This window comes from Schistocerca piceifrons, chromosome 2 (genome assembly GCF_021461385.2).
Source record: "Schistocerca piceifrons isolate TAMUIC-IGC-003096 chromosome 2, iqSchPice1.1, whole genome shotgun sequence".
Lineage (NCBI taxonomy): Eukaryota > Metazoa > Arthropoda > Insecta > Orthoptera > Acrididae > Schistocerca > Schistocerca piceifrons.
In genome coordinates, this window is record NC_060139.1 from 640,059,527 (window position 1) to 640,077,732 (window position 18,206).

Consider the following 18,206-nt stretch of genomic DNA (forward strand, 5'->3'; position numbering starts at 1 on the left):
CCTATTTAAATCCTAAGGGATGGATACAGGATATGGATATATTATATGGGCACTGCCTCTGAAGGTCTGTTATATCTCATGGCTAATTATGGAAGATACGGAATGAATCACAGCCCTTGTAATATGGGTGGCATGCATCTTGCACTATCCCTTACCACAGAATGATAGTTGATTTGGAGCCACCAAAGAATAACTACAGTAAAGCATACATTTTCATATTTTCACATGTTTTTCAAGGTCATCTAAGGATGAAATGAGTCTTCCACATGTAGCAGACATCACCAAAATTAAAAGGCCTCTAGTGATGTGGCTGTAGAGGCTCTATAAACCATAGCAGTCTGGTATGGAGGAGCACTGAATTACTGAGGTACATTAATGTTAAAGGAATAGACTGAAGTATTAGTTCATCAGTACAATTTTGAGGATTGATTGTCATTTACATTCCATTTTGGATTTTCAATTGTTTGATTGTCATTTTGTGACGTAATGAAATGTAATCAACAATACAATTTAAAAAATTAACTACCATACCTTGAAGTTGTTTTATTTTTAATGAAAGGAGAATAGTAAAGATGACGGTGTTGATTATATGTTTACTGTAACTGTATATTGCAAGAAATGAAGTACAAGTTCACAGTCATAAAACAATCATAGGATGTTGCATTTCAAATGAGCAAACAACCACAGTTATACACAGGAAAAAGGACAACACTGAGGCTATTTACAAGCTGAACTATTTATTGTACCCTTACTCCCAAGGATGGTAATCCACAGATTTACAAAGGAACCTCTTCAGATGGAATGGACGAGAGATAGTGGCAAGATAAATATTTCAGTTGGTATATGAGGCTTGGGTCAAATAGTGCAATGAGCACTGTGTGCAAAGGAGATGTGTTCAAATTTGAATCCCTGTCTGACACACAATTTTGTTACTCTGCCAAGGAACAACAATAATATTTCATCACATTTCTGCAATTCCTTCATGAAACATGCATATACACCAAAAATAATGTTCTCATTTATAATGGTTTACTCATTTTACAATGTTTATAGAATGAGCAAGTTACTTGGCAACTTATCTCTTTCTAAGAGCTTCTTTAGCTCTTTGAGTTCTACAAATTGTCTCCAAAATGTTGTGAAGCTAGTTCTTTTAAGTTTCTTTGTAGTGATCAAATTAAAAACTAACAATGCATGATTAAAATTATTTGTTTTGAGCAGCACGTTAAGCACGTAATTCACTGTCCAGAAATGGAGAGTATAGTCTTCAACTTTTTTACTAAATCACTCCAACAGTCATGAAATAAGACATATTGAGACAGGCCATAAGCAACATTAAGTAAACGGTTCAAAGACAAAGGAGCATATCATATGTGATTCTTTTTCTGTGATACTGAATGACAGAAAATAAAATGATTTCAAATTTTGAGCACCCTGTGTTTCAAATTTACCAGGTTTTTGTTTTTGATTTGTTTAGTACAGTTTTTAATTGTGGTAATTAGTTTGCTTTTAGTTGATTAGTAAGAAAATTTTTGTTATACCCTATATCAATAGTGCTGTAAGTTGTTAGCTATTAATAAAGGTTTAAGTAACAATAGTGATCACAAATAGTACTTACACTGGACTGTGAACTTATCCAACTCTATGAAGAGGTGCCTCTGATCACGTAACAGCATAGGTCTTCTGCGCTCATCAAATTTTGGAGCCAAAAATATTCTCATAGTACCCATTCGAGTGGGTCCAGAATTATCCACCTAAGTTTAAATTTATTTTAATTATTTTGTTGACTCTAATACTCATTTTGCAATTATATAAAAAACAAATACTTAAACTATATTAATGTTTCACTGAGTTTTAGTTTTGATTGATTCATAAACACCAATAGCACATTGCCTAAGAAATTATAATAATAAGTCATATTATATAAAAAACAATATGCTTCTGTACTTCAGTATATCTTCATACTTGTCCTGAATGTTATTCATTATATTTACAGCTAATTACTATTTCTACTTGCTTCAACTTCTGCCTAGATTCTACCAATGCAGCAAGAGTGATGCTGCTATTATTGTTGCTGTATGTGTTGCTATCCCCTTCTGTCATTAACATGTTACATTAACTTCATATAGTAGAGTAGTGTATTTTACCATGATTTTAAATTTGTTCATTCACATAGAACACAAGCAGTACTATATTTATTACATCTGTCTGGCTTTTCTGAATATTGCAATTGAATGGTCTCAAAGACATCACAAATGCCTTGGTGCTGCTTTGTTATACAGCATCTGTAATTTCTGTAGTGAAGTATTGTGCATTCTTTTTCTGCAGTGGCCTGTGTTTCACATTCAGAATGTTTCTGTATTTTAGTTTAGTGTGTATTTTCCTTCCTACATATTGAGGCATCTGAACATTTAATTTTAATTGGTGAATAGTAAGCACAAAATTATATTTTATTCTAGCATGATATAAATAATATCCAAAATGAAATTCTTTGAATAATTTTATTTGATCTAGGAAAAGATGATGAGTTCATAAATGTATAGTAAAGGGACTCCAAAAATTGACAGATTTTTTGTAAATAAAGGAGAAACATAATTCCCTTGGATTTTTTCCTTTAAAAAAAAAAGGTCGTAACTCATTTCATGGTATATTATTAACTATGTGTCTGTGTCACCAGCAACTGAACAATATTTGCATTGGAAATGGAAAGCAATATCATTTACTTCCTGCATTCTCAATATATTTATTCCAGTGTAAAATCTTACCTGTATACATCTACATCCATACTCTACAAACCACTGTGAAGTGCATGGTAGTGGGTACTTCCTACTGTACCAGTTCTTAGAACTTCTTTCTATTCCATTCATGTATGGAGTGTGGGAAGAATGGGTATTTAAATGCCTATGTATACACTGTAATTATGCTAATCTCACAACACCTATGGGAACAATACACAGTAGGCTATGATGTATTTCTAGAATCATCATTTAAAGTCAGTTCTTGAAACTTTGTAAGTAGGCTTCCTCAGTATAGTTTGTGCTTATCTTCAGCTGTCTGCCACTTAAATTTCTTTAGCATCTCCATGACATTCTCCCATGAGTCAAACAAAATTTTGATGGTTTTGTGCTGTCCTTCTCCTTATATGTTCAATATCTCTTGTAAATCCTATTTGGTGTGGATCCTACACACTTAAGCAATATTCTAGGATGGGTTGTACAAGTGATTTGTAAACAATCATCTTTGTCCAATGATTGCTTTTCCCTAAAACTGTATCAATAAATAAAAATTTGCCACCTGCTTTACTTATACCTGAGCCTATGTGATCATTCCATTTCGTGTCACTACACAATGTTACACCCAGGTTCTTGTATGAGTTGACCAGTTCCAACTGTTGCTAATACTGTAGTCATAGGATATTACACTTTTTGCACTTTGTGAAGTACATGCTTTTATATTATTGAACATTTAAAGAAAGTTGCCAATCTTTGCACCACTTTGAAATTTTATTAAGATCTGAAGATTTGGGCAGCTTTTTTCACATAGTGCTTCACTATAGAAACTGCATCATTTGCAAAAAAGTCTGAAGTTACTATCGACATTTTCTGCAAGGTCATTAGAATACAACATGCACAACAAAGGTCCTAACACACTTCCCTGGCACAGATGGAAGTTACTTTTACATCAGTTGGTAACTCTCCATCCAAGATAACAAGCTGTGTCTCTCCATCAAAAAAACCTTAATCCAGTCACAGATTTTTCTTGATACCCACTATAGTCATACTTTTGCTAATAAGCACAGATGTGGTACTGAGTAAAATGCTTTTTTAACTACCTTATTACTTTGATCCATGGGTTGCAGGGTATCATGTGAGAAAAGTGTGAGTTGGATTAATGTGATCAATGTTTTCAGAATCCATGCTAGTTGGCATGGAGGATGTAATTCTGTCTGTGATACTTTATTATGTTTGAACTGAGATTATGCTCTAAAACAGACATGAAGTGTCATGTAAATTATGTGAAACAACATAAAATGGCACCCAAACTGAAACTAATGGAGCACTGAACTCTGATAATAGCAAACTGGTTATGCTTTCAGACAGCTATAATTGTGAACTTGCAAATTAACTGAATGTGAAAACTAATATAAATTCGTATGGTGCAGTGAAACTGACAGCCCTGCTTGTTGAGTTAGGAAGATGATTGCATCTGCAGATGTAATAAAACCTACATGAGAAAAATTTTCCATATTTCTTGGAGGCAAAGAGGAAGTCTATAAAACTGAAATGGCCTATGCTACATGTGATCTTAAATCTCGTCTGAGAAAATTCACAGATACAAATGTCATAAACTGTGATTATTCTACATCACCACAATATTGTGAGGCAGTCATGTTAAGGCAGAATATGAAGTGCCATTAGTCAGTTTGCCCAAAATGTGAAATGCATTGACATAAGTAATACAGGATGTAGATTCCACACACAACATGACTCCATCTGAATGTTTTGGGGAAAGAACAATTGGTGAGCCAGATAATCAATCAAGGGGGGAGGCGGGGGAGGGGTGACACAACTCCATTCTCAGTCGCAATAGGTAGAAACAGTAGCATCATCATTGGTACCATTAAAAATTGCAAAACAATTGAAGAATCAACAGAAGCAACAGTAGATACTGAAGTGATGAACAAAAAAACTCTATGTGCTCATCATCCAAAAGACTTTTAGATGAAGGAAAGAAAAGTAACTAGCCTCCAAGGCAAGCATTGCTCAGTGTTGCTCAGTTCTCCACCAAAATGTCCAATTCATCAGAAATAAAGTGCAACACCTAGAAGTGGAACTACAGAATACTGATAGCTCACTGTTTACATAGCAGAACATTGGTGCACGTGATCTGAAACAAGATGTGTAACTCTAAACTCATATAATAAAGAATCCCATTATAGTAAAACCATCATGCTTATATGTAAAGGAAGGGATTATTAATAAAGTTAGAAATGACATTATATTATTAAGTGAAGAAAAACATCCAGAGAGATGAGCTACAGAGATAAAAAGCTATGTATGTTCAAAAGATTAACTACACAATGTACTTACTGTTCTCCCAGTGGAAGTATTGGGCATGGTTTCTAATCCTAAGGGCAAATTCTCATTTGTGGAGATTTAAATATCAATGAACACAGATAAGTTCTAAACACATTCTTGAACATTAAATATATCTACAGAATATCACAATTGTTTAACACTGCCACAAGGGTAAACAAGCATCAAGTATCAATTGCTGAAAATAAATTCACTGACCTAGAGAACGAAAGTTGTGATCCAGAATGAGATTTTCACTCTGCAGCGGAGTGTGCGCTGATATGAAACTTCCTGGCAGATTAAAACTGTGTGCCCGACCGAGACTCGAACTCGGGACCTTTGCCTTTCGCGGGCAAGTGCTCTACCAACTGAGCTACCGAAGCATGACTCACGCCCAGTACCCACAGCTTTACTTCTGCCAGTACCTCGTCTCCTACCTTCCAAACTTTACAGAAGCTCTCCTGCGAACCATGCAGAACTAGCACTCCTGAAAGAAAGGATATTGCGGAGACATGGCTTAGCCACAGCCTGGGGGATGTTTCCAGAATGAGATTTTCACTCTGCAGCGGAGTGTGCGCTGATATGAAACTTCCTGGCAGATTAAAACTGTGTGCCCGACCAAGACTCGAACTCGGGACCTTTGCCTTTCGCGGGCAAGTGCTCTACCAACTGAGCTACCGAAGCACGACTCACGCCCGGTACCCACAGCTTTACTTCTGCCAGTACCTCGTCTCCTACCTTCCAAACTTTACAGAAGCTCTCCTGCGAACCATGCAGAACTAGCACTCCTGAAAGAAAGGATATTGCGGAGACATGGCTTAGCCACAGCCTGGGGGATGTTTCCAGAATGAGATTTTCACTCTGATTATGGCATGCAGTTCTCCCCTTCTGTTCTCGTAAACTATGATATATTTATTTCTTATTTTATTTTGAGAACAAGGTTGGTCTTAAACAAGTATTAGATGATACCAGAAGCCAGCATGTACAAAATAATTATAGGGACATATACAGATTACTGCAATCACTCGCTCAAAACAGGAACTTGAGGAGTACATCCCATCAAATTTTGTAACAAATCACAGATCGTAACACTACATTGAAGGATAACAGTCATGAATCAGGCATTCTGCGTCAGTGCCTCTGTCACCTGCACTGGATAAGATATGCAACGTTGCAGAATTCTATTTAACGTCTGCTTCTTGTTTCCTTCCTATTTCATTTTTTTTCCCTTTCTGTGTCTCTAATCTAACATAATCCACAGCTGCAATTGTACCTCTTACTGTGTCCTTTCTGACTGAAGGTCACAACAGCAGGCTGGGGCACTGAGAAAGTTTACATCATATTCAGTTTTTCCATTTACTTTGGATTTTTCACTTTGTACTCATCATTTTTCTCAGTTTCAATCCTACTTTCTTCACTCTTCATTCAGTATCAATCTTTCCTACTGTTCAATTTTTAGATACTTCTCAGCTTGCATAGCCCATCTCTTTCCTCCCTTGGCATAACAGTATTTATCTGTTTTCAACTATGGTAGCATGTAATATGTTGCTTATATACCTTCCATTTCTTTCCTTCATCATTCCTTTCTGGTAAAATGTTTCTTAACTGCAGTCAATATTTGAAATATTTATTTGCATTCACTATGATTTGCTAACTACACACAATCTTATCATGCATCAGCTTTGTTAGCTAATCCAACAGCAAAACCAGTACAGTGATGAAAGATAATACTGAGAAAGAGAAAAATGTTACCTGGTATTTGCCTTCAAGAAATGAAATATTGACACTGCCGAGAGACACATTTAATAGTGAAATGATCATTCCTTGCTTTTGGAAATATTAATGCCTTCTACAGGGAGGAATGTGGGACAGGTCAGGGACGGTTAGAAAGAAAAGGCAGGTCACTTAGACTCCAGGATGAGAAGTAACCACATATTGTGGCAGAATCGATAAACAAAGGTCACTTGTTTTTTCACATATCTAATGGGAGTTATTACTGTGTACTTCAGTCCTTCTGGAAATACACCTTCATTCATCATTACAAGGGTAAAGATTAATACAGAAAACCATATCAGGGGAACTTACAAATTACTGTAGCTAATGCAATGTTTCATCCCATGACAGATATTCACAATGAATGTTGTTATACATTAGATGGCAAGTAATAATAACATATATACATAAATTTGGAACACAATAACAACTAAAGCAGGATATCACAATTACAAAATGAAAACTTGGCTGAACTTATATCTTTAAAAAATGGGACTACCTTTATCCAGCGAATCAGTAATTCAAGACAGTGTGAAACAAATTATGAGGTGTTGTTGGGACAGAAAATTATTTGTTACCTGTCAGCAAGGAAAACAAAGGCTGCAAGAAAGAAAACTGAAGCAAATCATTGGTAAGTGCAAAAAATTATGGGTAACAAATGAAAATAATATGAAGTAATAGATGAAGCAAGGAAAAAATATAAGGAAATATAGTGAAAGGGGAGAAAACAGATCTAAATATAAAATACTTAAAAGAGACCCTAATTTTGAAGAGATTTAGCTGTTTCTTTAATTATAAAAAGGAGTAATAATTGAACAAACAAACCTGAACTGACTTACTTGTATTAGAAAGACATATGGAGCATGTTGTAAATGTGTAAAACGAGCAAACACTGATCCTCGTGGAGTGAAATCAAGTCCTCTGGAAAGATCAACATCATTTTTCTGCCAGAATGTTGCAAATTCATTTCTTTCTGCATTTTCTGATATCAGCTGCATACCAGAAACAACAACACCAGGGAAGTCCAACTGTTGAAAATTAATGAATATCAGTAAAAATACTGAAAAGAACTCAAGGGCACTGAACACATTGCAAATCAGGCAAGCAATTGGTTTTAATTAATACTGTGTTGTACTGCATATGAGGTGAGGCAGTTAAGACAAGCCCCACCAGATATATACAGAACAAATTAACATACCAACGTGCACTTTCAGTTAAGTTATAGCAAACAATGTGGCGAATTTTTTGACATAGACACAAGCAATTTTTGTCTATAGTTGCTAAATTATGACAACATCGTCTTTATTGTAAATACATCTACATCTACATTGATACTCCGCAAGCCACCCAACGGTGTGTGGCGGAGGGCACTTTACGTGCCACTGTCATTACCTCCCTTTCCTGTTCCAGTCGCGTATGGTTCGCGGGAAGAACGACTGTCTGAAAGCCTCCGTGCGCGCTCTAATCTCTCTAATTTTACATTCGTGATCTCCTCGGGAAGTATAAGTAGGGGGAAGCAATATATTCGATACCTCATCCAGAAACGCACCCTCTCGAAACCTGGCGAGCAAGCTACACCGCGATGCAGAGCGCCTCTCTTGCAGAGTCTGCCACTTGAGTTTATTAAACATCTCCGTAACGCTATCACGGTTACCAAATAACCCAGTGACGAAACGCGCCGCTCTTCTTTGGATCTTCTCTATCTCCTCCGTCAACCCGACCTGGTACGGATCCCACACTGATGAGCAATACTCAAGTATAGGTCGAACGAGTGTTTTGTAAGCCACCTCCTTTGTTGATGGACTACATTTTCTAAGCACTCTCCCAATGAATCTCAATACGTAAATTTCCTGTTATACGCATATTAAGACCTATTGTGGGTAACACATGCTGTAATCAAAGAGTCCCAGACTGAAGTAAAGAACAGTTTTTTCACTGCACAAGTTCACAATAAAGTTTGTTTCTAACAAGAATTGAAAGATCATTTGGGACCAGTTGAGAATAACAGAAACAAAGTACCTCATGTAATACCAGTTCCATGGGAAGGCTTATCCCACTTGGCTGAGAAATTGCATACACGGTGGACCATGAAATATTGTGGAAATGGTGCAGTGTAGAACAGCATGTCCAGGATGCTGTCACTGAGTTCTGATTGATGGGCTATAAGGTATAGCCAGATTCTGTGCCAGAACTGTATGAGCAATTGAATGCTGCTGCTGGAGGTCACATTTTGCCTTGAGTGTCCAGCAGGTGGAAGCAACTTCACTAGCCACGATGGCTGCTTGAGGAAGGCTTCAGACACCAAATCACAGCTTCCTTTGGTTGATATGGAAGGCCAGTGGGAGAGAGTCAGAGCTGCTGCAACCCAATCCTGGGAACCCAAGACTCAAGGCTGTGAAGCACTGGTGCCCATGGGGTGGAGGCACAATGGAAACAATGGGAGACTGAGCTTGACCAGTGTGATGCCAAGAGTGCAGTGATTCTGACAACAGGCACAGTGTCATTGGGTGCTGCTAAACGTGTGGACACTGATCACCATCTGTGAGAGCATGGTGGGGGTAGGTGGGACATGAAAAAAAAGGGCTGAGAGAACAGAGTGATGGGAAGGTCTCCACCACATGGGGAGAGCACAAGTGCATGGAAAGTAACTGGTTGGAGAGAGGCCAGGGAATGGCAGGAGAGTTGTTGCAGCAATGGCCACAGGAGCATAGGAAAAATGCAGTTCAGAAGAAGTGGTCCAACAAACATTTGCCCTATTGTACCAAGTGCAAGGAAACAATAACTCAGGTATGACTGATGTGTCTACCTGCAAGCATGGGGCCCATCAGTTCACACTCTGCTGCTATAGTGTTAAGGCACTTTCAGCAACAATGGAGTTGTATGCTGAACAGGATCTTGATTGCCACGTTTTGTCTTTGCAAACATTACAAAAATGCAAGGAACTATACATAAGGGGCCCAGGATGGCAGACAGAAAGGCAGTCACAATGCATGAGTTGGAGTATGGGAATAAGTGAATGGCGAGAGACAAGCAGGTGATGGGAAGGACGTCATTGCAGCGTGTGCAGGAGCACAGAGAGAAGCTGGCAGGAGAAAGGTCAGTGGCATCAGAAGTGTTGTCCCTGTGGGGTGGGTAAGAGCAGGGAAAGATTCTACTACAGAGAAGGATCAGAGTAATCCAGAGGCAGAGACACAAAGTTCCATGTTGTCATTGATAAAAGGTGGTCAACCACGACTGCATCAGCCAGAAGTATCAGTGTGTGTTGATGAGCAGCACCGGGCTCAACCATTGGAGTACAGCATTGGGTTCAGCTGTAGTGGAGATGGGGGGCAACACTCGGCAGCAATGAAAGCATTGTATGCCCTCCCTGGAAAGGGAGGCTGGTCATGGCTTTATGACAAAGGTGCAGCAAATGAGCAGTGTTGGATGCTGTGGGGAAAGGGCAGAAGCAGTTGTGTCGTGTTGTTGTGTGCAGAGAACTGACAATGTCTATATCAAGTTGGTTGCAGCTTGGCAAGAGGGAACTGAAGCAGTGACCTCTGTCTGAAAGACATTGTGTGCCAATGGTGCAGGAGGATGGAAGCAGTGTTAGGCTTATGGTCAGAAGGACAGCAGGTGACAATGGGTCCAGTGGGAATGAAGGGGTGTCAGGGGCTGGTGGATGGTGCACCCTGGGCTGTAACACCCTCATAAGGAAGTCAGCCATGGCAGTAGCTTCATTCTGAAGGCACAAAGCACAAGGCAGAATTGCACATGGCTGAAGGAAGGGAGCATGGCTGGCAGGACAACAAAAGTTATGACCCTAGCAGCTGCAGCATGTGGACTCAAACTTCATCACCAATGGATGTCCAAGTGATGCCCGTGGTAGCAATGGACAAAGCAGCAATGGGCACAGTTGGAGGTGGGTGGCTGATGGGCAGTGAATGAGTCAGGAAAGTGGTGAAAGAGCCACAAAGGTATTGGAGCCAGAGGAGGTACTGGTGCGAAGCTTGGGGCTGGAACCACCCTGACACATGGGCAAATGATACCAGCTGTCTGTGATGAACCATACCTCTTGATGTTGTTTTGCCACAGATACTAGTAATGACCCATACCATGTGACATTGTTTCACCACCAGCATTGACCTCAAGAAACACTAAGGAAATTACAAACACATGGTATTCGAGTCCACAAAAGTAAGTAAGTAAGTATTCAGTAGGTGGAAGGAAGCCCACAGCCACGTGATTTGCAGATTGTGCTTGTTTTATTGATCACAGTACCATTGGTTTCCTGATGCAAGCACTGCTTGGAAGTGTGGCTGGTGCTCCTGGTGGAACCTGTACAATCAGCGTATCAAAACACTGTTTGTATACAGCATTGTATCCACAACACATGATGCCATTGGGATATTTACAAACACTCTCTGGAGGAAAGATGCCTGAGGGACAATGGTAAGCAACCCGTGGGATAAAGACATTGTGCTGGAAGTATAACGTAGTCAGTCTTCATGCAAAATACAACAGTTTGGAACAGCTTTCAAAGAGGATTTCAGCAACATAACATGTATGAAACTTAATCAAATAGTAACAAGATAATGCAGCCACAAACCAATGTCCCATGTTCAGAAGAAGTGGTCCAACAAACATTTGCCCTATTGTACCAAGTACAAGGAAACAATAACTCAGGTATGACTGATGTGTCTACCTGCAAGCATGGGGCCCATCAGTTCACACTCTGCTGCTATAGTGTTAAGGCACTTTCAGCAACAATGGAGTTGTATGCTGAACAGGATCTTGATTGCCACGTTTTGTCTTTGCAAACATTACAAAAATGCAAGGAACTATACATAAGCTAACAACAGAGGACAGCAAACATTAAGAGAAATGCAGCTAACATTTTAACAGCAGGAGAACACAATCCAGCCAGAATATGCGAGTGAGATCAGACAGAGGATAATTTCTACAAATATTTTTTCTCATCTAGCTGCAACAAAAGCTTCAAGGCAATGTTTTTCAAAACTAATCACACAATGTGTATATACAGGCAAGAAAAAAAAAAACATCTCCAGATTTCTTGGTTAAAAATATATTTTACCCTGGCTGAAAATACTCATTTTTCCTCATTAAGTGACAATATACTTCCCCTTGGAGCTGTAAAACTTACCAATCCTTTGAATAGTAAATATTTTATACTCCAACATTGAATTTCCTGGCACTGTAGCAAACAAAACTAACAAAAAAAAACACATTTTAGAAAAATCTTTGATTCACACCAACATGTACACTGCATACTTTTCTTCATGAATATATGTCTATGACTTTTACCAAATACAGCATGGTAGCTTCCAAAGTGCTGAAATTGGGACTGTGCTACATGATGAGCTGTTGTCAGCCATAGCTCATGTCATGTTATCTTGTCAGCCAGTGACAGAAGACATTCAGAGCATAGGACAATTGATGTAGTCAGCCTATAGCAACATCACTATTATGCAGTACGAACACACAAATAGGAAAAGTTAATTGTTTAAATTAATATACATACAGTGTACCTACAAGTGAAGCAAATCTTTCACATATAATACTGCTCATCAAAAATTGGTTGCCTTTTCCCCCCATTAGTGTGGTTAGGCAGAAACCTAAGAGCAATGCTTAAATTGCTGCAAATGTTAAGATCAGGAAAACTGAGGAAGGAAAGAGCTAAAAGACAAACTTGTCCTGACCAAAAGCAAATTTTAGAGCAGTGAATACAGTAGTTGCACCTGACATAAATGCATAAATGTTTTCACTTTATGCTTAACACTTTGGAGACCAAGACCAAGTACATAGCAAGTGCCACAATTTTCTCAAAAGTTGAGCTGCCTATCATTATAAAACTGGACTCTCTTCATATGACAGGAAGGCATGGATGTCCTGTTACCTGTCACTTGACAGGCACTGCCTTCTATTGCCTATTTATAGAACTACTTCAAAAAAGGCAGTAGTGAATGATACAGCTACTTGGAGCATGATTTGTTGAAGATGAGACAAATCACTGACAAAAGAAGCAGAACAGAAGAAACTGGTATTGCTCTGACTGCAATGCATCTCTCTGAATGCCAGAAAATTTCAAAGCTCCCATAGAAAAACCTGTTTTGTGTTAAATATCTTAAGGATAATTATACTTTTTGCCATCATCATTGCATAAATTGTTATCTATGAAAGAACTAAAATAAATATGAAAAGCTAACCTCAACACGTAGGCTGTTTTATTGTGTGTTATCCTTTAAGATACATCAAACACGAATGTGCCAGGAAATTTTAAATAATGGTCAAAAGACTGGTCTCTGGGCCCAAAATTTTTCTAAGTGTTAAGATTTGAACAAAAGTCAAATTCTCTGTGATTTAAGAAATGCATTTCACATTCTCACATTTAACATAATTCACATTGCATGGACAGCAATTTAGTTTGAAAGTAATGCTTCTCAAGCCACTATTCATAATATTTCCTGTGACCTGTTAGAAATAAGCAGTTGTGATGATGTTGAAAGCAGTTTGTTCTACAAAGTATAGCATACCGTTTGTGCTGAAGCCTTTGACACATTTTGCTGTTGGCAAGTGCTTATCTTTTTAAGTATTATTCTGCAGTGACAGATTAAAGTAAAGTTCTTGTTTGAGTATCAGTTCTTACTTATCAGAACAAAAAAATTTTAATGAAAAATAAAACAATGAAAAATTCCTGCAATTCTAAAAAATTCCCACGGTCTTCTGCAGATGGAGAAATTCTTGCATTTTTCCTGGATTTGGTTGCCTGGGGTGCATGTACCCTGCTACAATTGTTAAAATGATGTTTATGAAATCTGAAAAGCTGGTCAGCTGTTCATTTGCTACTGTTCTGAACATCTACAGAAAGTTACTGAAGGACGGTGGAATCATGAGTAGGTGACTAGTTGTTGCATGTACATGACTCATCACAGAATCTGGAAGTTTGGTGGCTATATAAACCAGGATAGGTGGCAATCTGTGACAGATCTGTTAACAGCGTACAAAGCTAGTGCATGCACAAGTGTTTTGGAGCACACTGTTCAGCACACGTTGTTGAATGTGGGTCTCTGGAGCTGACAAGTTGATTAAGTGGTATTGCTAATTATGACTGCAGTGGGCACAGGTCATTATTATTTTACCATGGACCAACACAAAGGTGTCATCTGGTCAGATGAACCATGTTTCTTGTTAGATCTGATCATGTTTCAATATGCTACTATCCAGATGAACAGCTGCTTGAAACTTGTACCGCACCATGGGCACAGGAAAATGGAGACAATATTATGTTACAGGGGACATTAACCTGGATTTCTATGAGAGCTGCGGTAGTAACCAAAGGCACATCAGCTATATTTCACACTATGTGAACATTATTGCAGACCACCTGCACCCCTCCATGCTTGATATCTTCTCTGATGACAAAGATATCTTCCAACATGATAACTTATCCGAACCGTGTGATTTGTGCATAGAAACCTGGTATGATATAGAAGGGCAATTAATTTTGAATGATACTGTAAACTAAAAAATTATATTACAGACTGCAAGACAGCATTAAAATTATACATCATCTACTAAATGCTAATTTCTTAAACTGTTCTGTGTGCTTCGTTCTGAATCCATCATGATACTGAGCATTTGAATTTACTCAAAAACAATGAGTAGTCCCCTTTGATAGTTTACTAAGGAAGGTTTACTGGAAGAAGACATGGTAGGCATACTTAATTTTTTCTTTTTCTTTAGATTTATCTTAAACTAAATGGTAAACACTGCCATTGCTTCTGCAGTTATAGGTTTAGTTCATTTTGATTGGCATTACGAGCAACATACATAGTTTCATCTGCATATAATACCGTTCCTCAACACAGAACTGAGAGGACAAGCAAAGAACAGTCTAAGAATAGAGCCTTGTGGCATATTCCATGTTACTGGCAAGCTACATGATTTTTTATTGCTTGCATGCCCTAGCTGTTTGTTGTTGCTTGAGCAGGATTCCAATAGTTTAAGTGCATTCTCCCCTAGCCTGTAGTGTTGGAGGTTAATATACTGGATTGTGTGTGACATTCTATCAAATTTTGTGGGACACTGTATCAAAAGTTTTTCTCAGTTCGAGTATATTTTTTCTTACTGTCAACAAATATTTTTGTTAAAATGGTCGCTGTTACTCTGTTGATGCAATGAATCCATACCGTATGCCAGTTAGCAGACAGTTATATTCAAACTATTTGTCAGTCTAATGGTACCCAGAGTGCTCTTTTATTTGAAGCTTACACTGATGCAAACACAACTGAGTGAGCATTACTGAATGAAGTTTATCTCTGGTGTAAATGGTAAGTGAGTTCAACAAAACAACATTCAGTCATGTCGGGTTTGTGTTTGCAGCTTCTTTTTCATCTTCTGTTGGTTTTTGATCTTTCATTGAACCATCAAAAGAAGTTGGTGTGCTCTCTGCTTCAGTGTTCCCAGCTCCAGAAGTATACCTATACTGTTGTATGATGTGAACTATTTTTGTATTGAATACGGGTTATGTGAGCAATGGAGTAGTATAAGGAGAATGTAATGTTGCTAACATAATACTACAGAGAACATAGGTTCTTTTGCACCCAAAACACAAAATTACAAACAAAAATAAATGTTCAGAATCAATCTTACACTCTGAAAATGAGGTATATGCTGTTTTGAGGCTCCCTGTCAGATTAAAATGTGTGTTCCAGACAAGGGCTCAACCCATAACAATGGCTTTCACAGGCTGTGGTCTTATTGACTGAGCCATGCTCAGCGTGCAGAGTGGTCTATTCAGTCCCAAAAGAATCCCACAAGCTGTGACTAAGACATTTCCTCACAATACCAATCTTCCACAAGTGCTACTCCAGCAAGGAAAGCTTCTTTGTCATTTGGAAGGTAGAAGGGAGATAGTGACGGGTGTAACACTGTGAGGTCAGCTTGGAAGTCATACTTGGATAGCTCATTTGGTAAAAGTATCATCCATGAAAGGCAAGGTTCTGGGTTTGAGTTCCATTGTGACACACTATTTTGATCTGGCAGGAAGTGTCGAAAGGAAATATGCTTGGTAGAAAAAGTCCAGCTATAGAAGTGTAAAAAAATTACTATTATAATTGTAATAATTTTTGACATAATTGAGCAACCACAGTGATCATACTTAATATTTAAACAAAACAGCAGTCCAGACCACATTAAACCATTTGTTTTTAATTCCAATAACTGGTTTTGGCCCCTACAGTCATTTCCAGACCAGAGACTCCTTGCATCATCTGGAGCCTCTGGTCTGAAGATGGGCATGTAGAACAAAACTGGTTGCCAGAATAAATATAAATAATTTATTGTGATCTGGACTTCTTTTCAATTAAAGTAACATAATTTTCTCTTGTTCCTAAAAACTAGAGTGTAAATACTAGCCTTTTTCCAGGTTATGTTGCATATAAGTAAGTGGTTTTCCTGCTTTTAAATTTCCACTGCAGTTGCAATGAAAAGCGTAAGCCAATATTTGTGCAATGTTTTGGAATAAATGTAAGGAACACTGGAGTTGCAGCTCAGTGATATGTGTATTATCTCCACATGTTTCACCCTTGTGCAAACATTCAGACACCTGTAAAGTTTTTCCTATGCCATTTTGCTTGCTTGATTAGAAAGAGTATGTTGAACATGCAAATTTCCTACCTGAATACTACAGTTTTAAACAGTATAGATGATACAGAAGATATGATCCAGTATTGATCACATAATGTTGCATCACTTTCCTTATCAAGAATTTTGATTACAGATGATTTTAAACGATCTGGGTTGAGAGCTACATTTTATATTGTCAGTGAATTTAGTTAATTGCATTATTGTTGTTGTTATTGTTGTGGTTGTGGTGTGGTAGTCCTAAGATTGGTGTGATCCAGCTCTCCATGTTAGTTGGTTGGTTTGGGATATAAAGGGGCCAAATTACAGAGTCATCAGTCCCTTTTTCCTCATGCAAACAAGCCTCAAGTTAAAAGAATTCCTAAAAGGAGTTGGGGAAAGGAAAAGATAGAAAACTGATGGAGAACCACACAGAAAGAAAAAATGAAAAAAGCTAATTAAAGTAGAAAGTGTACACTGAAAGGAAAGGGAGTGGAATGTATTGAAATTATATAGCAGGTGATTGAGGCTGGCTGATCACAAGAATAAAAAAGGATGAGCCAGTCACTCTGCAACACACTAAAATCTCCAGTTTAAAAGAGGAGGTGAGATTAACACACAAAGGGACACGAAGAGCACCAAGGCAAACAAACAGCAAAGAAAGAGCAAGGAAGAGTTAAAATGGAGGGAGGGTGGAGTCCTGGGAGAGAAGGCCAGACTCCCACCCTTAGATTGTGTGATAAGAACCCGCCTTGTGAATAAATCATAAAACAACACCAGCCATTGAGGCATTGTCACCCAACACCAGAGGCAGGGTGCTGGGAAGGGCAGTACAACAAGATGTGGACAACAGTCATGTGGGAGACGCAGCAACATTGAGGTGGGTCCTTAAGATGGAGGAGGTGACCATGTGTTAGCCAAGTATGGCCAATGCAGAGCCGGCAAAGGTCAACAAAGTCCTTGTGAGTGGCTTGCATGGATGACCACCACACATTCATTGTCTCCTTGATAACATGTAGTTTACTTGGTGTATTGAGGGTGTGCCATTCAGTATCCCAGATCACGAAAACTTTGTGGTGGAAGACTGATCGAAGATCACACAGCAGGCCAATCTCCAGAGTTGGTTTACCCCCCTCAAGAAGAGGTTTGATTAGAGGTAATTTCAAACAACTGTCAAATTTTTAATGAAGCTCTTTTCTTGACTACAAAGTATTTATTTTATTTGTTCTGTAATAAATAACAAAGGTGGGAGAAAGAAAATGTTGCATGCAGACATGTTGTGAAACACCTAATTATTTATATTCATGAGGCAAATTGTCATTATTAGAAAATATTTACTACAACTCAACAAATTCTGTCAAAGAAACAATGTGGCCAAGATGGGCACAGCAAATTTGGGAGCTGTCATCTGGGTTAGCTGGTAAAATACATAGGACCAGTGGTAAACGATCTGCATGTACCCAGTAGTAACTGCAGTAGTGCAATTGGTCCTTTACCTGAAGGTCAAGGTGGGATATCCAATGTTTTTGCAGTATTGGGATACTGCTCAAAATGTGTATGACTGTACCCACAGCGAGCATCTAATGCAAAGAGTGATGTTTGGAAAAGGACAATTTTCTTAACTATAGTACAAGTCCCAGGAATAGATCATATTCCCTCAGAACTACAGTTACCATATTATTTTATGGAATTTTAGGACACAGTGGTAAAAAATGTAGCACATTTGAAAAAAATGTA

General features: G+C 38.3%; 1 protein-coding gene across 1 annotated transcript in view; it reads right to left on the reverse strand.

The window, feature by feature from the left end:
- LOC124776988 (phenoloxidase 2-like) overlaps positions 1-18,206 on the reverse strand; it is a 309,427-nt gene that overhangs the window by 39,154 nt on the left and 252,067 nt on the right. Inside the window, exons 9-10 of the mRNA XM_047252233.1 lie at positions 7,685-7,873; positions 1,616-1,751 (exon numbers count right to left, since the gene is read on the reverse strand). Coding sequence (XP_047108189.1) covers positions 1,616-1,751; positions 7,685-7,873 — 325 coding nt within the window. The remainder of the gene's footprint in view (positions 1-1,615; positions 1,752-7,684; positions 7,874-18,206) is intronic.